The 26,004-nt window shown below is 40.4% G+C and overlaps 1 protein-coding gene across 1 annotated transcript; it reads left to right on the forward strand.

Annotated features, from left to right (window-relative positions):
* The first annotated feature begins 571 nt into the window (after nucleotides 1–571).
* Nucleotides 572–26,004, forward strand: gja10b (gap junction protein alpha 10 b). The gene is made up of 2 exons (XM_051925455.1): nucleotides 572–2,242; nucleotides 25,621–26,004. The coding sequence occupies exons 1-2, from the start codon at nucleotides 755–757 to the stop codon at nucleotides 25,657–25,659; spliced, it is 1,527 nt and encodes a 508-aa protein (XP_051781415.1). The 5' UTR covers nucleotides 572–754; the 3' UTR covers nucleotides 25,660–26,004.

Here is a 26,004-nt window from a genome sequence, read left to right on the forward strand (position 1 = left end):
TTTTCTCAGTTTGGATGCGAGTACCACGTGGTGGACTGTCCTGATAGAAAAATACAGTAATGTGCTGCCTGTTATGTGTATCTGGGATCCACATACTGTATAGTGTATATGGTGTTCCAACAGGTGAAGTTAGCAACTCTTAAAATAGACTGGCAGTCGACTATGAAATCGGACATGACTTATTGATCATTCAGCCGGTTTTATAAAACATTATGGATTAGCAAATAGATAATGAGTCACTAAAGGTTTATTTTTACTTGCTACAACATTGTTTTGCTGTCTGACAAGTTACTTTACTGTGAATTGTGCATTTTAAATTTAGTGTGGAGCCTGAAATGCCTTCATTTGAAATGCAAAAACAAAATAATTTTCTGTTAATAAAGCAGTATTGATGGCTTAAATAAGTACATTTTGAGCCAGAGGGCAAGTGGCCTGATACTAAAGGACTTGTACAATGTGAGCCACTGCCTCAACGATTGCTAGTAATTTTTGCTTCGAGGCAAAGTCACTGAACGGACAATGGATATTTATATGATGTGAGTTCAGCAACTCCTAGGCTGGTGATGGCTTTGACAAAGAACATCGCTTCGTTGGCATGACAGAAAAGACAGCACTGCAAAAAGAGCTTTTGGCTGCCTTATTCCAGAATGATGTAAAAGCTGAGGGGAATTTTGAAAAACACCAAGGCTTTTGAAAGAAGTTTATCCAGTCATAGAATGAGTATTAAACAGGGCGAAGAGATGTGGAAGTGAACATGGGGGACTGGAACTTGCTTGGGAGTATCTTGGAGGAAGTTCACATTCACTCCACTATCGTAGGGAAGATCTGGCTAACAATCCTCTTTGTTTTCCGTATGTTGGTCTTGGGGGTGGCAACAGAGGATGTCTGGGATGATGAGCAGTCCAAGTTCATCTGTAACACAGAGCAGCCAGGTTGCAGGAATGTCTGTTATGATAAAGCCTTCCCCATCTCCCTCATCCGATATTGGGTTTTGCAGATCATCTTTGTGTCGTCGCCTTCCTTGGTGTACATGGGACATGCACTTTACAGATTAAGAGCTTTGGAAAAAGAGCGACAGAAGAAGAAGGCACAACTGCGAGCAGAACTGGAAGAACTTGAGCCTCTACTGGATGAATACAGGAAGCTTGAGCGGGAGCTCAGAAAGCTCGAAGAACAGAAGAAGGTTAATAAAGCACCTCTGAGGGGATCCCTGCTGCGTACCTATATCTTTCATATCCTAACTAGATCTGTTCTTGAAGTTGGTTTTATGGTGGGCCAGTACATTTTATATGGATTTCAGCTGGATTCTGTCTATAAATGCACCAAGATGCCATGTCCAAATACTGTGGATTGTTTTGTGTCAAGACCTACAGAAAAAACCATATTCATGGTATTTATGCACAGCATTGCTGCTGTTTCACTATTTTTAAACCTCTTGGAAATATCTCACCTGGGTGTTCGGAAAATTAAACAGAGTCTGTATGGGACCTCCCGATGCCAGGGCGCAGAGGATGACCTAATCATCAGTAAGTCAAAGAAAAATTCCATGGTCCAGCAGGTCTGTATCTTGAGCAACTCTTCACCTCACAAAATTATCCCCTTAACTCAGACCAGCTACAAAATATTACCCGAAGGGCAGGCTGATGCCCTTCCAATTTATCTGCCTCCTGCAGGCTTTCAAACAATTCATGAGCAAACTGATGAAAAGGATGAGGTGCCTAGACAAACCCCACCTGAGCGCATTCATTGTCAAGGTGATGAACACCCAAGGAAGCTGGCAGAATGTAGCCAGAGTCAGCATCACATCTTGCACCCTGAGAAGGGATCTGAGAGGCGCAATACCCTGGAGAATCGTGATCATTCCTGCAGCAGTGAGGACTCCAACAATAACAGAACACATGTCAATGGGATTGGCTCCAAGAACATACCTCACCCAGCCAAGGCAGCCATCCATTCCAGCCACATGGAGATCCCAGCGGCAGTACGCAATGCATTACGCAAGCACAGTCGTGTCAGTGTTTGCAAGGACTATGGGGAAGACCGCAGCGACTCCCCAGACAGCGGCCACTACCCTTCCACAAGGAAGGCAAGCTTCATGTCGAGAGTAGTTTCTGAGAGCAAGCTGCCCAGTCGATCAGGAAGCCCGGAGTCAAGGAGTGGTTCCAGCTCAGAATCCAAGCGCCTTGGGAAAGGAGAAAGTCCTCCGATCACACCCCCTCCAGCAGGCCGGAGGATGTCAATGGCAAGTAGAGCCAAAAGACGAGCCACTTCAGATCTCACTATATAGGAGGCCAGGGTTGATTAATATTCAGTAGCAACGGTACAAGGATAGTGGCTTTATTGTTGAGGTATTGTATGCAGGGCCGATTTACTCACGGGCAAAAAGTTTAGGTACTATAATGGGTCAGCTTTCATAATATCAAAAATAACAGTAATACTGTAAAACTGAGACTTCCCTCTAGGCTTCCTTTCATGCAGTGGAAGTTGGAATGCATTAGGATGGTATAGTTTTTGGCCCCAAGAGTATGAGTAGATTTTAATTATAGATAAGATTAAGGTTAATACTAGATGCAAGGCTTGCCAATGGTTAATACTGGAGGCACAGAAGAGAGAAACCTACAGGACTCAGTGGAGACACTATTGTAGGTTTAAGATGGACTATAATATAAGAAATTTACAGCCATTTTCTATGTGTTGAAGGGGAGTTTCTAATTATTGCAGTTTTGAATAAATGACTATTCCATGAATACCATATCCCACCAGCAAAATGTGATAAAAGCAGAATTATTTAGCTATAAGCAACAGGGTGGCATGGAGATTAGTGCTGCTATGCTACAGCTCCAGGCTGGCTTCAAATTCCAGACTGGTTCCTGCCTCTGTGGATTTTTCATGCTCTCTTCATATCTCCATACGTTATCTCCAGGTACTTTGGTTTTCTCCTATGCTCCAGAGATGTACAGCTTAGAGTGAATGGTTGCTTTTAATGATCTCTTTATGAGTATAGGATCTCAGTGATGTACTGGGTTCCCATTCAGGGCAAGTTCCTGTCTTGCATACAATGCTACTAAGATATTTTATTATAGTAAATAGGTTAAAAAAAATAATACTGTAAATACGGTATAATTTACATTTTGTCTTTAAAGAAAACAGTCATGAGAAATGTAACAGAGCAAGATTAACAGTAATAGAACAAAAGTAGTTAACAACTTAATAAAACGCACACAGTAATAGTGATATTCAGGTATCCATGCTGTTGGGACAATAATTGTTATAAAAATATTTCTAATCAGCCCTTTTCACTGTCCATGTAAAATGTGGGAGAGCAATGCCCAGGAAACAAGTCTGAAATCTGAAAAGGTTGCTTCTGAGTAATAGTTGTGTAGAGAAAAAAAAAATACTCGTGCTAAGAATGACACTCAGACGCCTCTGCTATGTGACTGCAACCACAGTAGCTCTTAAGAAAACTGGTCTTCCATGAACCTTTATCTATGCTTTTCTTTAACCCTTTTATCCCTTTGTCCCCAAACTATGGTGGGATAAATAGCAGCTTCTTACAACATGCTTGGTGAAAAGTGGGTATTGAGAATGAATAGACAGATAATGGGGTGACTCATCTGTAATGGCCTATACTTCCAAGAATTCTGCAAGGAAAATGTATGGCACATCTAGATGCTGCACTGAAGGAACAGGTTTGCAAGATGGATAGATGGATGGGTGAATGATTGGTTAACTAACATCAGATGGACTTCTGTTCCTTCCAGGGTTGGATCCTTCCTAGCACCCAATGCTGCCAGAGAAGGTTCTGAGCCTGCTTAACCTTATACTGGGAAAAGCAGGTTTGAAAAATGGACAGAATGATGGGCATTACTGGTTAAGGAAAACAGACCATTACATTAATGCTATGAAGAAACAGCCTCTGTTTATATAAACTATATATTATAAATAAGATGCAACATAACTGCAATATTTATTTAAACATTAGGATTAGCATTATAGATAGAGATTTGGCTTTTTACAGAAACTCTTTACATTTAGTAAATAAGTTAGTAAAAAGAAAAAGTGTGAAATAAGGAGCTTCTGTAAAAGGGTTGCTGCTTAAGCCATCTTTTGCAAGACTGTGTCACTGGCAAAATTTCCTGGAAAAATTTGCATCCATTCAATCTTCCATTTTTCATACCTGCTCTGTTCAATGAAGGGTTATAGGGACCAGTGGCCATTCAGAATTGGGTGCAAGTAGGAATTATCCCTACACAGGGCACTAACCTATCTTTAGGCAGGCTCACTCACACACACCTACAATCACTCACATGGGGGGCAACGTAAGCTCACCAAATACTCCAATCAGCATCATACATCAGATAATGTATTAATATAGTGGAAACATTCTAAAATATCAAAGCATAGCAGATGGTCAGTGGAATTCCAACTTTTAAAACTTCCAACAACAGAAACATTTATTAAAGGGCTATTCCACCCAAAATTTTATATTTTTTAAATGTTACTTACCTCATGTGGTTTGAAGTGGTGGCTGAGAAAACTTTTTAATCTCATGTTTTCATGTAGAACAGGAACGGTGCCAACAAAGTTTATACTTTAATGGAAGTGCATAGTGACCAATGTTGGAAAATATCAAACACAAGTAATCCACAACATGGAAGCCCTTTCACATGGAGTTAAGCTTCTGAATTGAAGACTGGACTTTTGACCAATGCACTGGCGGAGAGGCGGGTGATAAGAGCTTCCTGGTTGTGGGCTACTTTTGTTTAACCAGGGGAAACGATTTAACATTTTAACAAAAACTGCATGCATTTTGCTTGTTTTCAATATATCAGCATATACAGTAGTTTGACTTCAATGACGTGACATGAGTAAAGTAAGATTTTTTTTCATGGTTATTTTGATATGGTTTGTTTGTGTCCAGAACTGGTCACAGTCAACTTATATTAAAGCATAAACTTTGTTAGCTTCATTCTATGTGAAAACATGAGATTTTTTTTTTGTCTACAAACCACATAGCAGAAATGACATTTTAAAAAAAATCACTTTTAATTGTAGTGTTCCTAGATTTGTTTTTATAAAAATGCAGCTTAAATCACATTACAAGAAGTAGAAGAGAGAATTACAAATAAAAAATAGATAATACAAATAAGCAAACAAATTATTCCTAACCTAACTGAATTAAGCCATATCCACACACAGTCTCTACTAAATGAAATGATAAATATCAATGTCTAATGCTAAGGTCAGTTTTCCAGCAAGGAAAGGAAGACAAAAACTCTAGCCAATAGAATGCTCAGAAAATAAGCCTGTAGGCATTCCTAAGACAAAAGACCACCCAGACCCACCTGAATGTCCTACAGTACATACAATAAATGCAATTAAAGTTATTTATTATTATTTGGATGTACTGACCTAGAACAGAGAACGGACCATCAAAATCCTTTCCAAATTAAAGGCGGTTATGGAATTCTTGGATCAGAAAAAGAAAACAGTGATGCAAATTTTAAACTGCATATTATCATCTATTACAAATAAAGAAATGAAAACGTGACCATGTTAAAGAAGTAGTCTTTTAGAAATTTCTAAAAAAATGTACCACATTTTAACTCAGGATATCACTATTGGTAAACCATATGGTGCATAAGAGCCTAAGGACGCCTCAGGTGTTCTTTTATACCAGGACACAGGGGATCAGTTTGATAACGTACGTTATTAAACGACACTGTTCATTTGTAGGCATAGAAAGGTTGTAAGTTACTGGAGCCAGGCAACTGTCCTTGAGAAACTGCACTGCGATGAACTGGCGTCCTTTCCAAGGCTGCTTCCTGCTAGACTCATTGAGGGATGGCAGCGATCCTGAATTGGATTGTCCATCCATCCATCTATCCATCCTCTTCCGCTTATCCGAGGTCGGGTCGCGGGGGCAACAGCTTGAGCAGAGATGCCCAGAGTTCCCTCTCCCCGGCCACTTCTTCTAGCTCTTCCGGGAGAATCCCAAGGCGTTCCCAGGCCAGCCGAGAGACATAGTCCCTCCAGCGTGTCCTGGGTCTTCCCTGGGGCCTCCTCCCGATTAGACGTGCCCGGAACACCTCACCAGGGAGGCGTCCAGGAGGCATCCTGATCAGATGCCCGAGCCACCTCATCTGACTCCTCTCGATGCGGAGGAGCAGCAGCTCTACTCTGAGCCCCTCCCGGATGACTGAGCTTCTCACCCTATCTTTAAGGGAGAGCCCAGACACCCTGCGGAGGAAACTCATTTCAGCTGCTTGTATTCGCGATCTCGTTCTTTCGGTCACTACCCATAGCTCATGACCATAGGTGAGGGTAGGAACATAGATCGACTGGTAAATTGAGAGCTTCGCCTTGCAGCTCAGCTCCTTTTTCACCACGACAGACCGATGCAGAGCCCACATCACTGTGGACGCCGCACCGATCCACCTGTCGATCTCACGCTCCATTCTTCCCTCACTCGTGAACAAGACCCCGAGATACTTGAACTCCTCCACTTAGGGCAGGATCTCGCTACCAACCCTAAGAGGGCACTCCACCCTTTTCCGGCTGAGGACCATGGTCTCGGATTTGGAGGTGCTGATTCCCATCCCAGCCGCTTCACACTCGGCTGCGAACCGATCCAGAGAGAGCTGAAGATCACGGCCTGATGAAGCAAACGGGACAACATCATCTGCAAAAAGCAGTGACCCAATCCTGAGCCCACCAAACCGGACCCCCTCAACGCCCTGGCTGCGCCTAGAAATTCCGTCCATAAAAGTTATGAACAGAATCGGTGACAAAGGGCAGCCCTGGCGGAGTCCAACTCTCACTGGAAATGGGTTCGACTTACTGCCGACAATGCGGACCAGGCTCTGGCACCGATCGTACAGGGACCGAACAGCCCTTATCAGGGGGTCCGGTACCCCATACTCTCGGAGTACCCCCCACAGGATTCCCCAAGGGACACGGTCGAATGCCTTTTCCAAGTCCACAAAACACATGTAGACTGGTTGGGCAAACTCCCATGCACCCTCCAGGACCCTGCTAAGGGTGTAGAGCTGATCTACTGTTCCGCGACCAGGACGAAAACCACACTGTTCTTCTTGAATCCGAGACTCGACTATCCGATGGACCCTCCTCTCCAGGATCCCCGAATAGACTTTTCCAGGGAAGCTGAGGAGTGTGATCCCTCTGTAGTTGGAACACACCCTCCGGTCCCCTTTCTTAAAAAGGGGGACCACCACCCCGGTCTGCCAATCCAGAGGCACTGTCCCTGATATCCATGCGATGTTGCAGAGGCGTGTCAACCAAGACAGTCCTACAACATCCAGAGCCTTGAGGAACTCCGGGCGTATCTCATCCACCCCCAGGGCCCTGCCACCAAGGAGTTTTTTGACCACCTCAGTGACCTCAGTCCCAGAGATGGGGGAGCCCACCTCTGAGTCCCCAGGCTCTGCTTCCTCATTGGAAGGCATGTTAGTGGGATTGAGGAGGTCTTCAAAGTACTCCCTCTACCGACCCACAACGTCCCGAGTCGAGGTCAGTAGCGCACCATCCCCACCATATACAGTGTTGACACTGCACTGCTTCCCCCTCCTGAGACGCTGGACGGTGGACCAGAATCTCCTCGAAGCCGTCCGAAAGTCGTTCTCCATGGCCTCCCCAAACTCCTCCCACGCCCGAGTTTTTGCCTCAGCAACCACCAAAGCCGCATTCCGCTTGGCCTGCCGGTACCTATCAGCTGCCTCCAGAGTCCCACAGGACAAAAGGGTCCTGTAGGACTCCTTCTTCAGCTTGACGGCATCCCTCACCGCCGGTGTCCACCAGCGGGTTCGGGGATTGCCGCCATGACAGGCACCGACCACCTTACGGCCACAGCTCCAGTCAGCTGCCTCAACAATAGAGGCACGGAACATGGCCCATTCGGACTCAATGTCCCCCACCTCCCTCGGGATGTGGTCGAAGTTCTGCCGGAGGTGGGTGTTGAAGCTACTTCTGACAGGGGGCTCTGCCAGACGTTCTCAGCAGACCTTCACAACACATTTGGGCCTACCAGGCCTGACCGGCATCCTCCCCCACCATCGAAGCCAACTCATCACCAGGTGGTGATCAGTTGACAGCTCCGCCCCTCTCTTCACCCGAGTGTCCAAGACATGTGGCCGCAAGTCCGATGACACGACCACAAAGTCGATCATCAAACTGAGGCCTAGGGTGTCCTGGTGCCAAGTGCACATATGAACACCCCTATGCTTCAACATGGTGTTCGTTATGGACAATCCGTGACGAGCACAGAAGTCCTGGAGTTGGGGCTCGCTGGCGAGCCTGGTGGCCGGGCCTGCACTTATGGGGCTTGGCCGGGCACAGCCCGAAGAGGCAACGTGGGTCTCCCTTCCCAAGGGCTCACCACCTATGAGAGGGGCCAAGGAGGTTGGGTGCAGTGTGAATTGGGTGGTGGCCGAAGGTGGGGACCTTGGCAGTCCGATCCTCGGCTGCAGAAGCTGGCTCTTGGGACGTGGAATGTCACCTCTCTGAAGGGGAAGGAGCCTGAGCTAGTGTGCGAGGTTGAGAGGTTCCGGCTAGATATAGTCGGACTCACCTCGATGCACAGCTTGGACTCTGGAACCAATCTCCTTGAGAGGGGCTGGACTCTCTACCACTCTGGAGTTGCCCCCGGTGAGAGGTGATGAGCAGGTGTGGGTATACTTATGCCCCCCGACTTGGAGCCTGTTCATTGGGGTTTACCCTGGTAGATGAGAGGGTAGCCTCCCTCCACCTTCGGGTGGGGGGACGGGTCCTAACTGTTGTTTGTGCGTATGCACTGAACAGCAGTTCGGAGTACCCACCCTTTTTAATGTCCCTGGAGGGGGTGCTAGAGGGCATACCTTCTGGGGACTCCCTCGTACTGCTGGGAGACTTCAATGCTCACGTGGGCAATGACAGTGAGACCTGAATTGAATTGTGCAGTTTTGAAAATGTTACGCTAATTTTACATTACTTGTCCGACCTGACAATAGCACGTCCAGCAGTGAATTGTGTTTATAGTGCCTTCCCTTCACAGGGTGTCGCTACTTTTACGTCCGGGACACTGTCAGTTTTGTTTAGCCACGCCTCTTGCACAAGCCTCCGGAGACGCCCAGTCAGCAAAGCGTGCCAGACTGCAGAAGCCGCGCACGTTTCCGGTCAGACGCATTGAGAGAGAGAGAGAGCGCGCTCAGAAGGCAGAAGGTAATTGGGCGGTAAACGGTAGAGCAACGCGTGTACCCGGGTGCAGCACATAGGCGCTCACGTCGAGAAGTAATAAGGTATGGTGTTTTCGATTTTTAACAAATAAAATATGTAATTTAGCTTTTTTCTGTATTAAAAAAGTGGTAATACAAGTCTCAGGTAAAGTATCTGCTAAAGTAAATTTACACTGGAGAGCAGTTGGATATACATTTTGTTCTTTAACTTTACACACCACCGTTAAGTAACTGTACTTGTTATTCAAAAGGGGTCACTCCAAAAGAGGACGATTGGAAACGCACGTTTAAACTGTAGAAATGGTCTTTCTTACTAAAAAAAATATAAAACACAATGATAACAATTTACAAATGGTTGTTGAAAGTGAAGTATAGTTTTATACATTGTGAAAGGTATGCAAAAAATCAATTTTGAAAGTGAAAAATTATACCACAGCCCAATGCAGTTGTATTTGAACTCCTTACTAATTCAGATTTTTGTAAAAGAAAATAAAATATAGCAGTTTTACAGTTTTGGGGGAAAAGGTTAAAGGTTTGTGTTAGATTAGTAAGGTTGGCATCCCTCAGGCATTTTGTTGCAGTGTGAATGGCAAGTAACACCAATCCACAACACTGATACTACCAGCCTAGTAACGTGATGGAGTGTATTTTACGGGCTTAATTTATTAGGGACTTTTAGTTTTTGCATTAGAGAAAGTAAAAACTTATCACATGCATTCTGCACACTAATGCTCTAATCATCAAAATAAAATTTAAACAGCTCACTTCTATGTGAACTAATTATATAAGCATGAGGGAAGAGCTAGAAGCTGAAAACCAAACAGATGCATTGATCAGCCACAACATTAAAACCACCTACCTAAAATTGTGTAGGTCTTCCTCGTGCCACCAAAACAGCTCTGAACCCTTGAAAGCATGGACCCCACAGGACTTCTAAAGGTATCCTGTGGCTTCTGGCACCAAGACATTAGCAGAAGATCCTTTACGTCCCGTAGGTTGCAAGGTGGAGCTTTGTTTTTCCAGCACATCCCACAGATGCTTGATTGGATTGAGATCTGGGGAATCTGGAGGCCAAGTCAACACCTCAAATTCTTTGTCATGTTCCTGAAACCATTCCTGAACAATTTTTACAGTATGGCAGTGCACATTATCCTGCTGAAAGAGGCACCACCATCAGGGAATACTTTTTCCATGAACTGGTGTATGTGGTCTGCACCAATCTTTAGGTAGGTGAAATATGTCAAAGTAACATCCACATGAATGCCAGAACTCGTGGTTTCTAACAAGAGCATTGCTCAGAGCATCACACTGCCTCCGCTGGTTTACCTTCTTCCCTTAGAACATCCTGCTGCCATCTCTTTTCCCTTGATAAACAATGCACATGCTCCACATGATTGAAAAGAAAACATCATTCATCAGATCAGGCCACCTCTTTCCATTGCTCCTTGGTCCAATTCTGATGATAATGTGCCCATTGTAGACACATTCAATGGTGGACAGGGGCCAGCATGGATACCATGACTGGTCTGTGGCTACACAGCAAGCTGCAATGCATTGTGTGTTCTGACACCTGATACCTTTGGACAGCATTAAGTTTTTCAACAATTTATCAGCTGGGCTCCCTTTGCTCTGCAAGCACATCAGTGAGCCTTGTGCCCCCATGACCCTGTCCTTCCTTTGATTACTTTTGATAGATACCAACCACTGCACACTGGCAACACCCCACAAGATCTGTCATTTTGGAGATGCTCTGACCCAGTCGTCTAGCCGTCACAGTTTGGTCCTTGACAGAGTTGCACAGACTCTTAGGCTGGCTCGTTATTCCTGCTTCCAACTCATGACCTTCAAGAAATGACTGTTCAGTTGCTGCCTATATCCCACCCCTTGGCAGGTACCACTGTAGTGAAATAGTCAATGTTATTCACTTCACCTGTTGGTGGTTTTAATGTTGTGGCTGACTGGTGTAAATGGGTTACTTTTTTCCAGCTTATTTATGAGTTATGCAGGTAGTAAGGAATTTGTTACTGAAAGTGGAAGATTCTTTAAAATAAAGTCTGAATGAGCATAAGCAGGCCTAATTTGGCATGTTAATAAGAAATGTAATGATTTATTTTATAAGGTAGAAGTACATATTAAACAAAAATATTTGAAATATTAAAATGTGTGCTTCAATTTAAACATTTATAGTCAAAATATACTAGATTATAATAGAGAAAATCAAAAATTGACTCATATTTGTAAACACTGACCTTGAAATAGTCTAAAACAATAACGTACATCCCTATGTTTGAACTTTGTCCTTTTTGACCTTCTGGGAGTGGCTCTTAAAGGGCTTGAAGAATCAAATACGACAAACATTATACTGTATTTGTGATCAGCAACCTCAAAACAGCATAAAATGACACTCCACATGCCTATGTTACCAGTCATTATTACCATTGTTTAAAGTTTTATGAAATGGAGTAACTTTATCCCTTCTTATCCCATTAGCGGTTGAACCCTTGTGGTCAGTTTATGTGGCACACACAACTTCTGATAATTCTGACAATTTCTGGTGAAGAAACCCATTGGTTTACAGTTAATTAATCAATTAATTAATTACACTTACTCTTTATTATAAGAGTGTAATTTCCTATACAAAATATGATCTAAAATGACCTTAAAATTATGTTGTTTTTTAAGTGTAGAGAGCCAAAAACAGGGGGATTGCCAAAAAGCTTGATGTCTTGCATAATTAGACATCAAGATGAATTGAATGGAATATCATAAGTGGGAGGTTTCTCATAGGGATGAGTCAGGAGTTGCCAGGCAAAAAAGCACAAAAAGGAAAATGAGTGGCGCAGTGTTATTATTGTGAGTTTGAGCATGTGGAATGGCATCGTTCAGTGCTAAGTCCATACAGTGCACAGCTAATATTTCTTCTTTGGTATGATAAGAAGAGTCTTCAAATTGGAGGCACTTATGACCTGGAGACATGTCAGTTCCACTTTTGAGAAGCATCATAGGTTGACATGGGACTGGCCATATTTAAAAAAATAAGAGCCATAAATTGTGTATAAAAAAAAATCAATGTCTGTAATGAAGAAGAGACTGGTCATTTTGAAGCAAAAAAGTGGTCCATCATCTTCAACTGAACTTAAAGCAATGACATATCTACACATAATTCTAGAATGTAGGAAAGCACAGAGAAGATATTTGTATAGTAGTTAGTTTGTTGCTGCACTATATACAGTGCATCTGGAAAGTATTCACAGTGCATCACTTTTTCCACATTTTGTTATGTTACAGCCTTATCCCAAAATGGATTAAATTAATTTTTTTCCTCAGAATTCTACACACAACACCCCATAATGACAACGTGAAAAAAGTTTACTTGAGTTTTTTGCAAATTTATTAAAAATAAAAAAACTAAGAAATCCCATGTACATAAGAATTCACAGCCTTTGCTCAATACTTTGTTGATGCACCTTTGGCAGCAATTACAGCCTGAAGTCTTTTTGAATATGATGCCACAAGCTTGGCACACCTATCCTTGGCCAGTTTCGCCCATTCCTCTTTGCAGCACCTCTCAAGCTCCATCAGGTTGGATGGGAAGCGTTGGTGCACAGCCATTTTAAGATCTCTCCAGAGATGTTCAGTCGGATTCAAGTCTGGGCTCTGGCTGGGCCACTCAAGGACATTCACAGAGTTGTCCTGAAGCCACTCCTTTGATATCTTGGCTGTGTGCTTAGGGTCGTTGTCCTGCTGAAAGATGAACCGTTGCCCCAGTCTGAGGTCAAGAGCGCTCTGGAGCAGGTTTTCATCCAGGATGTCTCTGTACATTGCTGCAGTCATCTTTCCCTTTATCCTGACTAGTCTCTCAGTCCCTGCCGCTGAAAAACATCCCCACAGCATGATGCTGCCACCACCATGCTTCACTGTAGGGATGGTATTGGCCTGGTGATGAGCGGTGCATGAATTCCTCCAAACTTGACGCCTGGCATTCACACCAAAGAGTTCAATCTTTGTCTCATCAGACCAGAGAATTTTCTTTCTCATGGTCTGAGAGTCCTTCAGGTGCCTTTTGGCAAACTCCAGGCGGGCTGTCATGTGCCTTTTACTAAGGAGTGGCTTCTGTCTGGCCACTCTACCATGCAGGCCTGATTGGTGGATTGCTGCAGAGATGGTTGTCCTTCTGGAAAGTTCTCCTCTCTGCACAGAGGACCTCTGGAGCTCTGACAGAGTGACCATCGGGTTCTTGGTCACCTCCCTGACTAAGGCCCTTCTCCCCCGATCGCTCAGTTTAGATGGCCGACCAGCTCTAGGAAGAGTCCTGGTGGTTTCGAACTTCTTCCACTTACGGATGATGGAGGCCAATGTGCTCATTGGGACCTTCAAAGCAGCAGAAATTTTTCTGTAACCTTCCCCAGATTTGTCTACAGACAATTCCTTTGACTTCATGCTTGGTTTGTGCTCTGACATGAACTGTCATTTGTGGGACCTTATATAGACAGGTGTATGCCTTTCCAAATCATGTCCAATCAACTGAATTTACCACAGGTGGACTCCAATTAAGCTGCAGAAACATCTCAAGGATGATCAGGGGAAACAGGATGAACCTGAGCTCAATTTTGAGCTTCATGGCAAAGGCTGTGAATACTTATGTACATGTGCTTTCTCAATTTTTTTATTTTTAATAAATTTGCAAAAATCTCAAGTAAACTTTTTTCACGTTGTCATTATCGAGTGTTGTGTGTAGAATTCTGAAGAAAAAAATGAATTTAATCCATTTTGGAATAAGGCTGTAACATAACAAAATGTGGAAAAAGTGATGCGCTGTGAATACTTTCCGTATGCACAGTAACTGCACTATATAACGGTATCTAGCTTTGTGAAGACTGGATATTTTTGATCGAAAAAGTATTCTGTGCCTCTCTGTACATGGAAAAATCTACTCTACAGATGTGTTTTTAATTGAATATTGTTCAAAATACTAATAATCCACAAACAAATATTAAATAACATTCTAGTGACCTCACCATGACATGTTCGAAAATGAAGAAACAAAGCAGGAAAAAATGGGATTGCAGAACAGTTTACTTGAAGTGTCAAAAAAAGTACACGAATATCAAAGCAAAACGAGCGACTTTGAACTGGAACTATTTACAATTATCTATGAATCTCTCATTGTGACGGACCTTACAGACACCATCAACTGACCATCCAGAAATCCTTCCCTCTATCCCCTGTCCCTCTGTTCAGGGTTCCCTTTACTGATGACCATATCCCAGACGTCAGTCCTACATGCCATTCTCTGCCGTCCTTGCTCAACCCAATAGTCACTTTCCCTCTGGGGGTTTACATTGGTCGGGAAGCTACAATATTTACTGTATATACGGTATGTGTGCATTTTTGTATTTTCTCAAAACCAATCATACACCTTCAGTAAAGTGTAAAAGCCAGCATGCACATGCAATTTCAAATGCCATACAAACAAGCACCTAAACTGAAAATGGCATAATCTCAGGAGCTGCTTACCAGCCCCATTGTGGCTATAAAAGGAAAAAGAGATAATCAGAAATAAAAATGATACTTCGGTCAAACATTTAAATTTTACACATAACAATTTATACAATACACATAACCCATATTTATAGCTCAACCTTGAACAGTTCTTCACTAGAACCTAACTGTGCCTGTTTTCTGGTTATTAGACTTTGATATCAACCCGTAGTGCATCCCACACCTACTAGGAAGAATTTGTTACACTACAAAGTCATCTGCATCAAGCACCATACACTTAATGGTAACTGACTACGTATTGTCCTGGGGTTTTAAAAATTGGTGTCAGTTGGAAAATTTCAATATTTGACTTGTGCTTGCTCCAAATGCACAGCGCCACAATAAATGTGGATGAGCGCAACAATGCATGGTTTTACTGCTCTCTACATGGCTCTTCGAAGTGGCTTGCTGCCCTTAAAAGAACAGCTTGTCTTTTGTCTCCCTAGTTGGAAAAAAATGTGACTTTGTAGGCTTGCCATTTACAGTATATAGGCACACCTGACACTGGTGATGTATTGCCAGCTCATATTTGGGTATCACATCCCTTGTTGATATAACTTGTCAGCGCTGTTACAATACTTTATTTTGATGACAGTATTCAATGTGCCCTAGTGGCTAACCCATTGGGCATTAAACCCCAGGATTTCCTAATCAGTGACTAGTTTTTACTGCTAATTAACTTCTTTTTCCCTTCATTTTAATAGCCCTTTTTTTTAAGGATTCAGTGCTCTGAATTAATTATTTTCTTCATTAAATGACAGCCAAACAGAAATCAAATGTGAAACAAGTCAACAGTTGACCAGCTAAATTGGGGCTTCAAACTCCAACTAATTTCACTCCAACCAGTTTCTTAATGAGAAGCCAATTCTTGCTGTTTATTAAACTCGTTATTTAATTGTATGGCTTGTTGCTGCTCTCATTCTGACACAGCAGACATTTCCATAACTGTTGGTTTTCTGTTTTTTCTAAGAACATTGTCAAAGTGTTTTGGGGACCTGAGAGATCAACCTTACTGAGGCCTTCACCTTTCTTTATTTTCAGATATTATGTGATGGGCACGGGTGAGCTGGTCATGTGGCACCTTGTTTTGTGTCTCATTATTGTTTGGCAGCTAATTAAAGAAAAAGAAACAACTAAGGGGCCTGAATCAAGTTAATTAAAATTAAGGCAAAAGAAGTTAATTAGCAGCAAAAACTAATGAAGAAGATGGTTAGAATGAAAACCTGTAGCCACTGCGGCACTCCAGGACTGGCGTTTGCCACCCATGTCCTAGGTTTACTGGTGTTGTTCTCACCACTGATTATGTGCCTTTAAGTAGACCACATACTGTACAGGACTACTGTAGGTGAGGCTGCAGTATATACTCCTTACTTTTTGTGGTGTTGGTTTCAGCACTTTAGCAATCAAATGCCTTAACCTTGCAGAAGTCATTAAGATTCTCAGCCTGAACAACAATTATGTTTCATTTAGCCTTGGAAAACCTGCTTTTTTCATCGCACTACTGTCAATTCTTCTCCAGTTATGCCAGACCACAGTATAGTGTTATATGAAAAAACTAGTGACCTAACTTCTAGCATCTGACAATTTTACTGCAATACCATTTTCCTTGACTTAGTAATCATTCATTGACGCATTTCTTCTAGGACATAGTATGGTATGGACTTGTGCGTATTTTGTTAGAACTGGGTGCAAGGCTGAGGCCCACTAAGGATTAACTCCCAATCCCTTACAGGGCTCACTCACATCAGGGGCCTCATGTTTAGTGCCATGCGTAGAATTCGCACTATAACATGACATAAGCACAAAAGCAGAAATGTGCTTACACATAAAAAAATCCAGATGCATAAATCTGTGTGAATGCCAGCTTCCACGTTCTTCCGCTACATAAATCCTGGTCAGCGTTAAAATTAACCCATGTACACGCGCCTGTTGTCCCTCCCCAACTCCTCCCAGAATTACTCCTCTTTGAATATGCAAATCAATATAAATAGCCATTAAGCTCAGCCTTTTGTGAAAAGACAATGGCAAAAGCACGAGGGAAAATAGAAGAATTTCAGCAAATACGAAGTGGAGGCAAGGAAAAACGTACTATTTGTTGGTTTAAACAGTGGGATAAACAACAAAAGGAAGTTGATCGAGTGACAAAGAGTGTCAGAGAAACTCGAAAGCTCAAGTTCACAAAGTCGCACAGTGCCCGAAATAAAAAAGAAGTTTTCAGATATCAAAGTCGTCATGAAAAGGCAAGTCGTAGCCCACCGTCTCAGTGTCATATGAAAGCTTATTAGGGTACAGAGGAAAAAAAAAGGCCCACAGTGGGGAAAAAGCACGAAATGTCAACTTTAATCTCGAAATTTCCACTTTAATCACGTAGTTTATTTTGTCATTAAAGTAGAACATCATAAACTTCATCTTAAAATCTTTTAATTTACTAGTTTCTCAAGTCCCATTGTAACTAAAGTAGCACGTTAAATGCTTTGTTTTGTATTTGATCTTCTATGTGCTCTATGTGTGTGAATCACTACGTGCTTCCGGGCTTTCTCTTCCTCCGACAGGACACAGAATCCATTACATTCGTAATATTACAGCTCTCTGAATAATTAAAATACTGAGAAGTATACGTGATATCATTTTCATGATGATAGGAGTTAAAGCATGTTATTAAACATGGGAACACGGTGGCACAGTGATTGTTCATATCTCACGCAAGATGCTTGCTGCGCCTTGCACGACCTCTGATAAAATACTTTATTACAGAAGTACTGTCTCTTTCAAATGTAATAACCCCCAATTCCTGTCCTTACTTTTCTTTCTCCAAATACCCAATCGCCAAACAATCAGCTCTGTAATAGACGTTAAGCCATCTGTAAGCTTGGAACGCCGATTCTTCAAAACTTTTAAGGAACACTGAAATATCTTCATAGTATGTGTTTAATTATTCTATCCATCTATCCTTCGAGTGTCGCGCCAGCCACAAGCAAGAATACAGTGTAAGGCAGGAACAATCCGTGAACAAAGCTCCAGCTCCTCGCTAGCGCTGTGGCACCGTGTAGTTAAAGTTAAAGTTTTATCTGTATAATATAATAAACATATTTTGCTGCATTTCATCTTAAAAATGATATCATCATCATATGTAAATACGCGCTTTATAAAGTGACTCAGGTTATGTAATATTATAACTATCTCAAGTTTACAGTGAGGTAATTGTGGTTATAAGTACAAACAGTTCTACAAGGAGCACTTGATGGACTGATTGAGTGCGTTTATAGTTCTTGGGATGAAACTGTTTGTGAGCCACAAGGTCAGTACAGGAAAGGTTCTGAAGTGTTTGACGGAAGAGAGCAGTTCAAATAGCGAATGGCTGAGGCAGCGTGTGCTTAATGCTGTATCTCGATAATTCTCTTTCTGATCAGCTGTTGTACAGCTGTGATTCACACTCAGATACAGTGATATAAATACTCCGAGTGGTGCAGTGAGAGTAATATGGATAAAGATGATCTGCTGTGACAACCCTTAATGGGAGCAGCTGAAAGAAGAAGAAGAAGGTGCAGTGAGAGTAACAAAGCTAAAGCAGTTATGGTATTTGGAATAGTTTGACCATTCTGTGGACCATTATATTGTTACAGGTTAATTACAATCAGATACCTTAAACTAATAAACAATATGCGGTAAATTTCAGTGTATTTATAAAGCCGTGTCAGGGATGTGGATCTGAAAAAGAAAGGGTAACCAGACAGGAACAGTGGCACTGCTTTGACGCTGGGTGCCGCCAGTCGGCAAAACCGAGCGGAGAACTTGCGTATGATAGGGTATGAGCTACCATGGAAAAGTGCGTGGCTTTACGCCAAGTTTAGGTTTTATACATCGCGATTTGAATGTGGAAACGTTCTTACACAACATTTTTGTGTGTACGCACCGTTTATACATGAGGCCCCAGGTGAATTTATGGTTATCAAACAATACATATTTTTAAATTGTGGGAGGAAACTGGAATACATAGGGGAAGCCCAAAAGGACACACAGAGAATATATAAATTCTACACATAACCTGGTAATTATAGGAATCTTCAGTTATTGGCCATTTTGTCTTAGAACATTTACATTTGAGGAAACTTTTTGAAGGCAACATTTCTCTTCCATGAGTAAATTTTATTTCATGGGTAGATGTAATCATTTAACATCGATAATCTGATCTTTCTAAAGTTGATATTATTTTGTTCTTTTATCTGGAGCACCTTTCACTTCTTCAGTGGATAGCTAACTCTTATGTTATTGGACATACCCATTGTATTTTGTCTTCTTTCCAGGGCTCAGATTACATTGTAAATATTCTTGCAGTCTTTCCAGTTAAAGACTAATGGCCTTACAGTGATTACAGTAATCCAAATGTACGTCATATCAGCCTACAGATTTACAGTGCCATAGGAAGGGTGGAGACAACGGTAGATTTTTTGGTTGTTTATTACATTGCTCTTTTACCTTGTACATGATGCACCTTAGTCTGGAAAAATGACAGCTGTATTGCCGTTGTAAATTCTCTTTAGCTGTGTTGCAAGTAATATGTGCACAAGTATTACAGACCTCTTTGGAATTTGTTTTGTCACTGTCTTTGGAACCATTCTTCATTTCTTATATCATTGCATTTTTACTAATTTTGTCAAGTAAACTTTCTGCTTATACTTAACACTACTGAATAAAAACTGTCACATATGTTTTCATAAATGTCTTTGAACAGATACACTTTGCACTGTCTTCATGGGTTCATCCTTTAATGAACACTGGAATGACAGCAGTTCTCACTTCCACACACGTGGCATATATGCTGCGCCTGCTTTTGAAATTAAGTGGAAGCATTAGTTTTCACCAAACACTTGTCTTAAGTTTTACTTTGCCTGCTGCGTCTTGTATCCCGACAATTGTCTTGACTCGTTTGTGTTTATAATGTCCTACGGTCTTCCAGCAATTTTTAGTGAAATATCTCCCTAGTGAATCAAATAGCCATTAAAATGTGACACTAATCAATATTTTTAACTTTCTCAAGCAAATCTCATACAGTATATAATAATTTACATTCTTTGTATTGTATCTGCTGGTTACATGCTTTCAGGGTGAAGCTATTTTCTTTTGAGATCTAACAGTTTCTATATTCAGGATAGTGGTAGTAGAGCTCTATAAAATTATTCAGTATGGATGTAATGTGTTCTTACTGCAATATTTTCACCCAGTCTAACCAAAAGTCCAGTTTTATTTTTTCATAATATTCTATATCTTTGACTTTGAGTAATGTGTATCTATTCCTATTTAAAATAATGCAAGAAAACACAGCCAGTTAATGTTATGGCTAGTTTTTCCTTTTCGCCATTCTTTGAAATGCCCCCACATCATTACAAGATCTCTACAGCAGAGTGCATGTGATCATAAAGCACATCTTTCCTCTGATCAAAATATATGTATTTTTAATTCCCAAACATATGCTGTAATGATTGTATGCTGATTGCCAGTTTTTACCTTCAACAGATACTACAGGAAAGCATCCATTTTCAAATTTTCTTTTTTTTTTGTGACACTGTTTATTTTGCAAGTTAATCTGACTTAATTCTCTTCTAATATAGTAAAGTTCAAGCTGAATAAGCTGTGCCTACACTCATTTTCCACCTCAAAGCTCTAAAGAATGCAAACCTTAGGTGGTATTAATAGAAAGTCTCATGCTGCTCCGTGGTGAACATACGTTACTTGTTTTTTTCTGAAATTTATTCTTTACTTTCAAGTGCCACTCACCACCATTCATTTCAAAATGCTTAGAAAAAAATGTGGTCTTTTAATTTATTTTAATATTTGTTGTAAGTGTGTGCTTACTTTTGGGTGAGTATTAACAAAATGTTTTCTTCTACTTCTACTGCCACATCAAATTTTGTTGTTATCTCAAACAAAAACTCGTTTTTTTTGCTTTCCTGTTCAATTATAATACTTGAAAGTTACCTTGCTGTTACTGCATCTTTCTTACTGGACACTCTCCTTTTGACATTGTATTTCATATTAGATAAATTGTCTATTTACTCCCAAATTTTGCACATTTATGAGAATGGAATTGAAATAACTGTACAAAGAAAATTAAAATTAAAAAATCGCTAGGAATCCATGTAATGCAGTTTGTAATAAACATTATGACTTTCACTATACAAAAATGCACTTAATTCTTTTATTTGTACAGAATCACAGTAACTTGATAGATGTTAACAACTGAAATATTTTCTCCCCAAGACAGAAGAGGTTACCTGGGCTGAAACCTGGGACTTGACTGAGAACATCCTGTATGTCACCACTAATAGTTGTGGGAGCTTAGTATTTTGGTTTTAAGAACGTAGTCCATGGAGAATAAAAAGGGCCATACATACTCAGATAATAACTGATAAAAATTTAAATCATGATAAAGTAATGTAAATAGCTCAATGTTTAAATCCCCCCCCACTGACTCCATACTGTAGTGCAGTAATTAGTTAGATATTTTCCTTAACCTACATATTCTAGTACAGGTTTAAAGGCAGCTGGAAATTGTCCTATCAGCTCAGGCACAAGTTTGAAATCAAATTAGTCCATCCATTGTGACTGGACCAGTTTAGAGATAATGAGTGAACCTAATGTACATGTGTTTCGAAAGAGGGAGGTACACAGGTACCCAAAAAATTCATGGAGATACAAGGAAAATGTTATAAACGTTGCATAAACAGCTATATTGTAATTCATCTGTAATGAAGCTGCACTAATTATTATGCCAACTGGGTGAACAGTTTTCCAGTTTTGAAATAGACATGAATTTCTATTTCTAAATTTGCTGCTTCTTATACCCTTTCAACGTGGGGACTGAGACTAAGTGGGCATGTACTAACCACTCAGTTTTATTAGTGGAGGACTAGTTCAGTTTATATTGTCTTCCCTCAAGGTCAAACCACTCTACTCCTTTCTTTAATAAATCACAAGAGTGATCTGAGATACAAAGCATTAGCGAACTTGAAGTGCCACAAACCTTGAATGGGAACTGAGAATTCAGACCTATAAAACTGATGAGACGTATACGCTTATAACGTTACCTTATAATGAAGATGGCACAACCAGTTTTCCATACTTAGGCTAGAAACTTTTAATCATATAAAACACAAAGATTTGTTTGTTGTTAATCTGTTATTGGCTGTGTAGAGCATGTGTAGTATTTGACAAGCATCCGATGGTGTGATTTGGGATTGGTGGTTTGTACATATAGGTCAGTTTCTGGTATTAGCCTGTTTTTACTAAAATTCGCTTTCTTTTTAATCGTGTAGCCAATAAATGCTATCTTTTAGATATGAGTTTGAATATATTTTTGTAAGAATTATTATTATAAATGAATTATAATTATAATGAAATAATAATTTGATGGGAGCTATTAAAAAATATAAGGTCTTTGTGGAGATATGGACTTAACATTTGATAAGAAAATGTCTGATTCTTTTCACAACACTCATGTTTCATCACTAGACTCAACAGCCTTTCTGGTGGGTCCATTCCACTTTCTTGCCTAGCTTGAGTGTCACTTTGTATCTAACAGGAAGTATGAGCTACACAACAAGACCAGGTTCAGTGCTGGGAAATGCATTCTGCAAAGGTTGTTCTAGTTACAGTCTTAATATAATCACACCAGTAACACAAAATACAATACAAATAATAATTTTATACTAAATAAAGTTAATGAACTGTATGTCAATTCCGATGTAATCTTCCAGCCACTGTACAGTTTCATCTAATAAGTTTATCATGGGCATATGAAGCAAGAATATGGGCAAACAGCATACAACAACAACAACAATATTTATTTATATAGCACATTTTCATACAAAAAGTAGCTCAAAGTGCTTTACATAATGAAGAAAAGAAAAATAACAGACAAAATACAAAATTAAAATAAGACAACATTAGTTAACATAGAAAAGGAGTAAGGTCCGATGGCCAGGGTGGACAAAAAAAACAAAAAAAAAACTCCAGAAGGCTGGAGAAAAAAAAATAAAATCTGTAGGGGTTCCAGGCCACGAGACCACCCAGTCCCCTCTGGGCATGCTACCTAACTTAAATGAAATAGTCCTCTTTGTAGTTAGGGTTCTCACGGAGTCACTTGATGCTGATGGTTATACAGACTTCTGACTTTTAATCCAGCCATCATTGTTGGAACATCATGGAGCTTTGGGTAGATGGCGCAACCACCAAAAGGACACCGGAAAAGGAAACAGAATAGAGAGTAGAGGTTAGTACAGATTTTAGAGCCACCATGAACAGTTATTATAATGAATTGGATATACAGAGTATCAGGATTTAAATCACAGTGAAGTTATGAGAAGGCCATGTTAAAATAATGTGTTTTCAGTAGTTTTTTAAAGTGCTCCACTGTATTAGCCTTGCGAATTCCTACTGGCAGGCTATTCCAGATTTTAGGTGCATAACAGCAGAAGGCCGCCTCACCACTTCTTTTAAGTTTTGCTCTTGGAATTCTAAGGAGACACTCAGTTGAGGATCTGAGGTTACGATTTGGAATATAAGATGACAGACATTCCGATATATAAGATGGGGCGAGATTATTTAAGGCTTTATAAACCATAAGCAGAATTTTAAAGTCAATTCTGAATGACACAGGTAACCAGTGTAGTGACATCAAAACTGGAGAAATGTGTTCGGATTTTCTTTTCCTGGTTAGGATTTTAGCAGCTGCATTCTGCACTAGTTGCAAACGATTTATGTCTTTTTTGGGTATCCTGAGAGGAGTGCGGTACAGTAATCTAGCCGACTGAAAACAAATGCGTGAACTAATTTCTCAGCATCTTTCAATGATATAAGAGGTCTAACTTTTGCTATGTTTCTTAAGTGAAAAAATGCTGTCCTAGTGATCTGATTAATATGTGATTTAAAACTCAGATTACAATCAACAGTTACCCCTAAGCTTTTACCTCCGTCTTGACTTTTAATCCTAATGCATCCAGTTTATTTCTAATAGCCTCATTGTATCCATTATTGCCAATCACTAAGATTTCGGTTTTCTCTTTATTTAATTTGAGAAAGTTACTATTCATCCATTCTGAGATACAGGTTAGACATTGTGTTAGTGAATCAAGAGAATGGGGGTTATCAGGTGCTATTGATAAATACAGCTGTGTGTCATCAGCATAGCTGTGGCAGCTCACGTTGTGCCCTGAGATAATCTGACCTAATGGAAGCATGTAGATTGAGAAAAGCAGCGGACCCAGGATAGAGCCTTGTGGAACACCATATAGGATATCATGTGTCTTTGAGTTATAATTACCACAACTAACAAAGAATTTTCTCCGTGCCAGGTAGGATTCAAACCAATTTAAGACACTGCCAGAGAGGCCCACCCATTGACTAAGGCGATTCTTAAGAATATTCTGATCAATGGTGTCAAATGCGGCACTCAGATCTAAGAGGATGAGAACAGATGAATGGCCTCTGTCTGCATTTACCCGCAAGTCATTTACTACTTGAACGAGTGCAGTTTCTGTGCTGTGATTTGTTCTAAAACCTGACTGAAATTTATCAAGAATAGCATGTTTATTGAGGTGGTCATTTAACTGCATAATGACTGCCTTCTCTAGAATTTTACTTAAGAAAGGCAGGTTAGAGATGGGTCTATAATTTTCAAGAGCAGAGGGGTCGAGATTATTTTTCTTAAGTAGGTGTTTAACTACAGCAGTCTTAAGACAGTCTGGGAAGACCCCCGTATCTAATGACGAATTTACTATGTCAAGAACATTATCAATAAGCACGCCCGATACTTTTTTGAAAAAATTTGTTGGTATTGGGTCAAGGGCACAGGTGGAGGGTTTCATTTGAGAAATTATTTTATGTAAATCAGGTATAGGTGGAGGGAATTTTGAAATTTCCTTTTGCTAGGTAAAAATCTCTTTATCTGTTTTCATATCTGTCCAGATACACCTGCCTTAGAAATCACTGGTGTAGGATACGATTATTATTGTATATGTACTTGGCACCTTTTGTCAAGGTGACTGTCAAAACTAGCATAGGTTAAATCTCATATAAATTGATTGGCTTATGCTTCAGTTTATATATAACAATACATTTTATTTATATATATATATATATGTGTGTGTGTGTGTACAGTTGTAGAAAAGGTAGGCTAGTTGACCTGCTCTGGGTAATACAGTGTGTTGGTGATAAGGATGGAATCGGCAGCCTTGTGGTTTAGAGTCCAATGTCCTACACACTTATACTATGTGGCTAATGAGCTTTATCTGTATGGCACTACAGTATGTTTGACTGTTTATGTAATAACGGAGAGATAATCAAGTAATTAAAGTAGGGTCAACATAGATCATTAATTGTGTGATCTTGAAATAATTGGCAAACCAAACAAGCAAACTGGGAAATTAATGCACAGTGTTATGGAAACATGCAAGAATGCCATTGCCATACTATGGCTATGAAATGCCTCTTCATTCTTAAGTGTGTAGACGTAATGTTTTGTTTTTCAGACATTTAGCAAAGTTGTGTGGAGATAGTATATAATCTGGGAAAAACAGAGATGCACTTCTTCACTATCTTAATAATTCTTTTCACATACCTTTACTTTTTTCCTTAACCCCTTTTCTAATAACTGATTTACAGGACCCTGAGCCTTAATGTGTAAAAGCTATGAAATAACTTCAAGTGGAATAGCAGCTCATCGCAGAGTGCACAACCATGCATATTCATTCTTCTCATTAACAAACAGCTTTGCAAATCTTACAGATCACTTGATTTTGCTGTAAATTATCTTCCTAAAAATGACTTTTTTTAACTTTTCTTTTACCAATAGAGCATGCTGCTTGAGCTTTCTTCCATTATGAAAAAATGAAAAATGAATCAGGAAGTGACACTTGGCAAGATGCAAGAATGGCTATGGAGGCTTTGGTAAAGCTGATATTACTTCATCATATTTGTGTATGCCTTTGTTATAGTTAAATACATCATATGAAATAGAAATACTGCTTATTGTTTGCGGTAGCCTTACACTTCATTATTCTACTTCTTTATCCTGATTTTTTTAATACTCGCATAACTGAAGAATACTCATATTTTCCTGTTATACCTTTGCTCAGTAAATAACTGATCACTGACTGCAGTTGTGATGATTTTGTTTTTGGAGAGTTTTAATTTGAACTACATTTTAAATTAAAATGTAACAGAATACTGAAATGTA

This window comes from Erpetoichthys calabaricus, chromosome 3 (assembly GCF_900747795.2).
Source record: "Erpetoichthys calabaricus chromosome 3, fErpCal1.3, whole genome shotgun sequence".
In the NCBI taxonomy this organism is placed as follows: domain Eukaryota; kingdom Metazoa; phylum Chordata; class Cladistia; order Polypteriformes; family Polypteridae; genus Erpetoichthys; species Erpetoichthys calabaricus.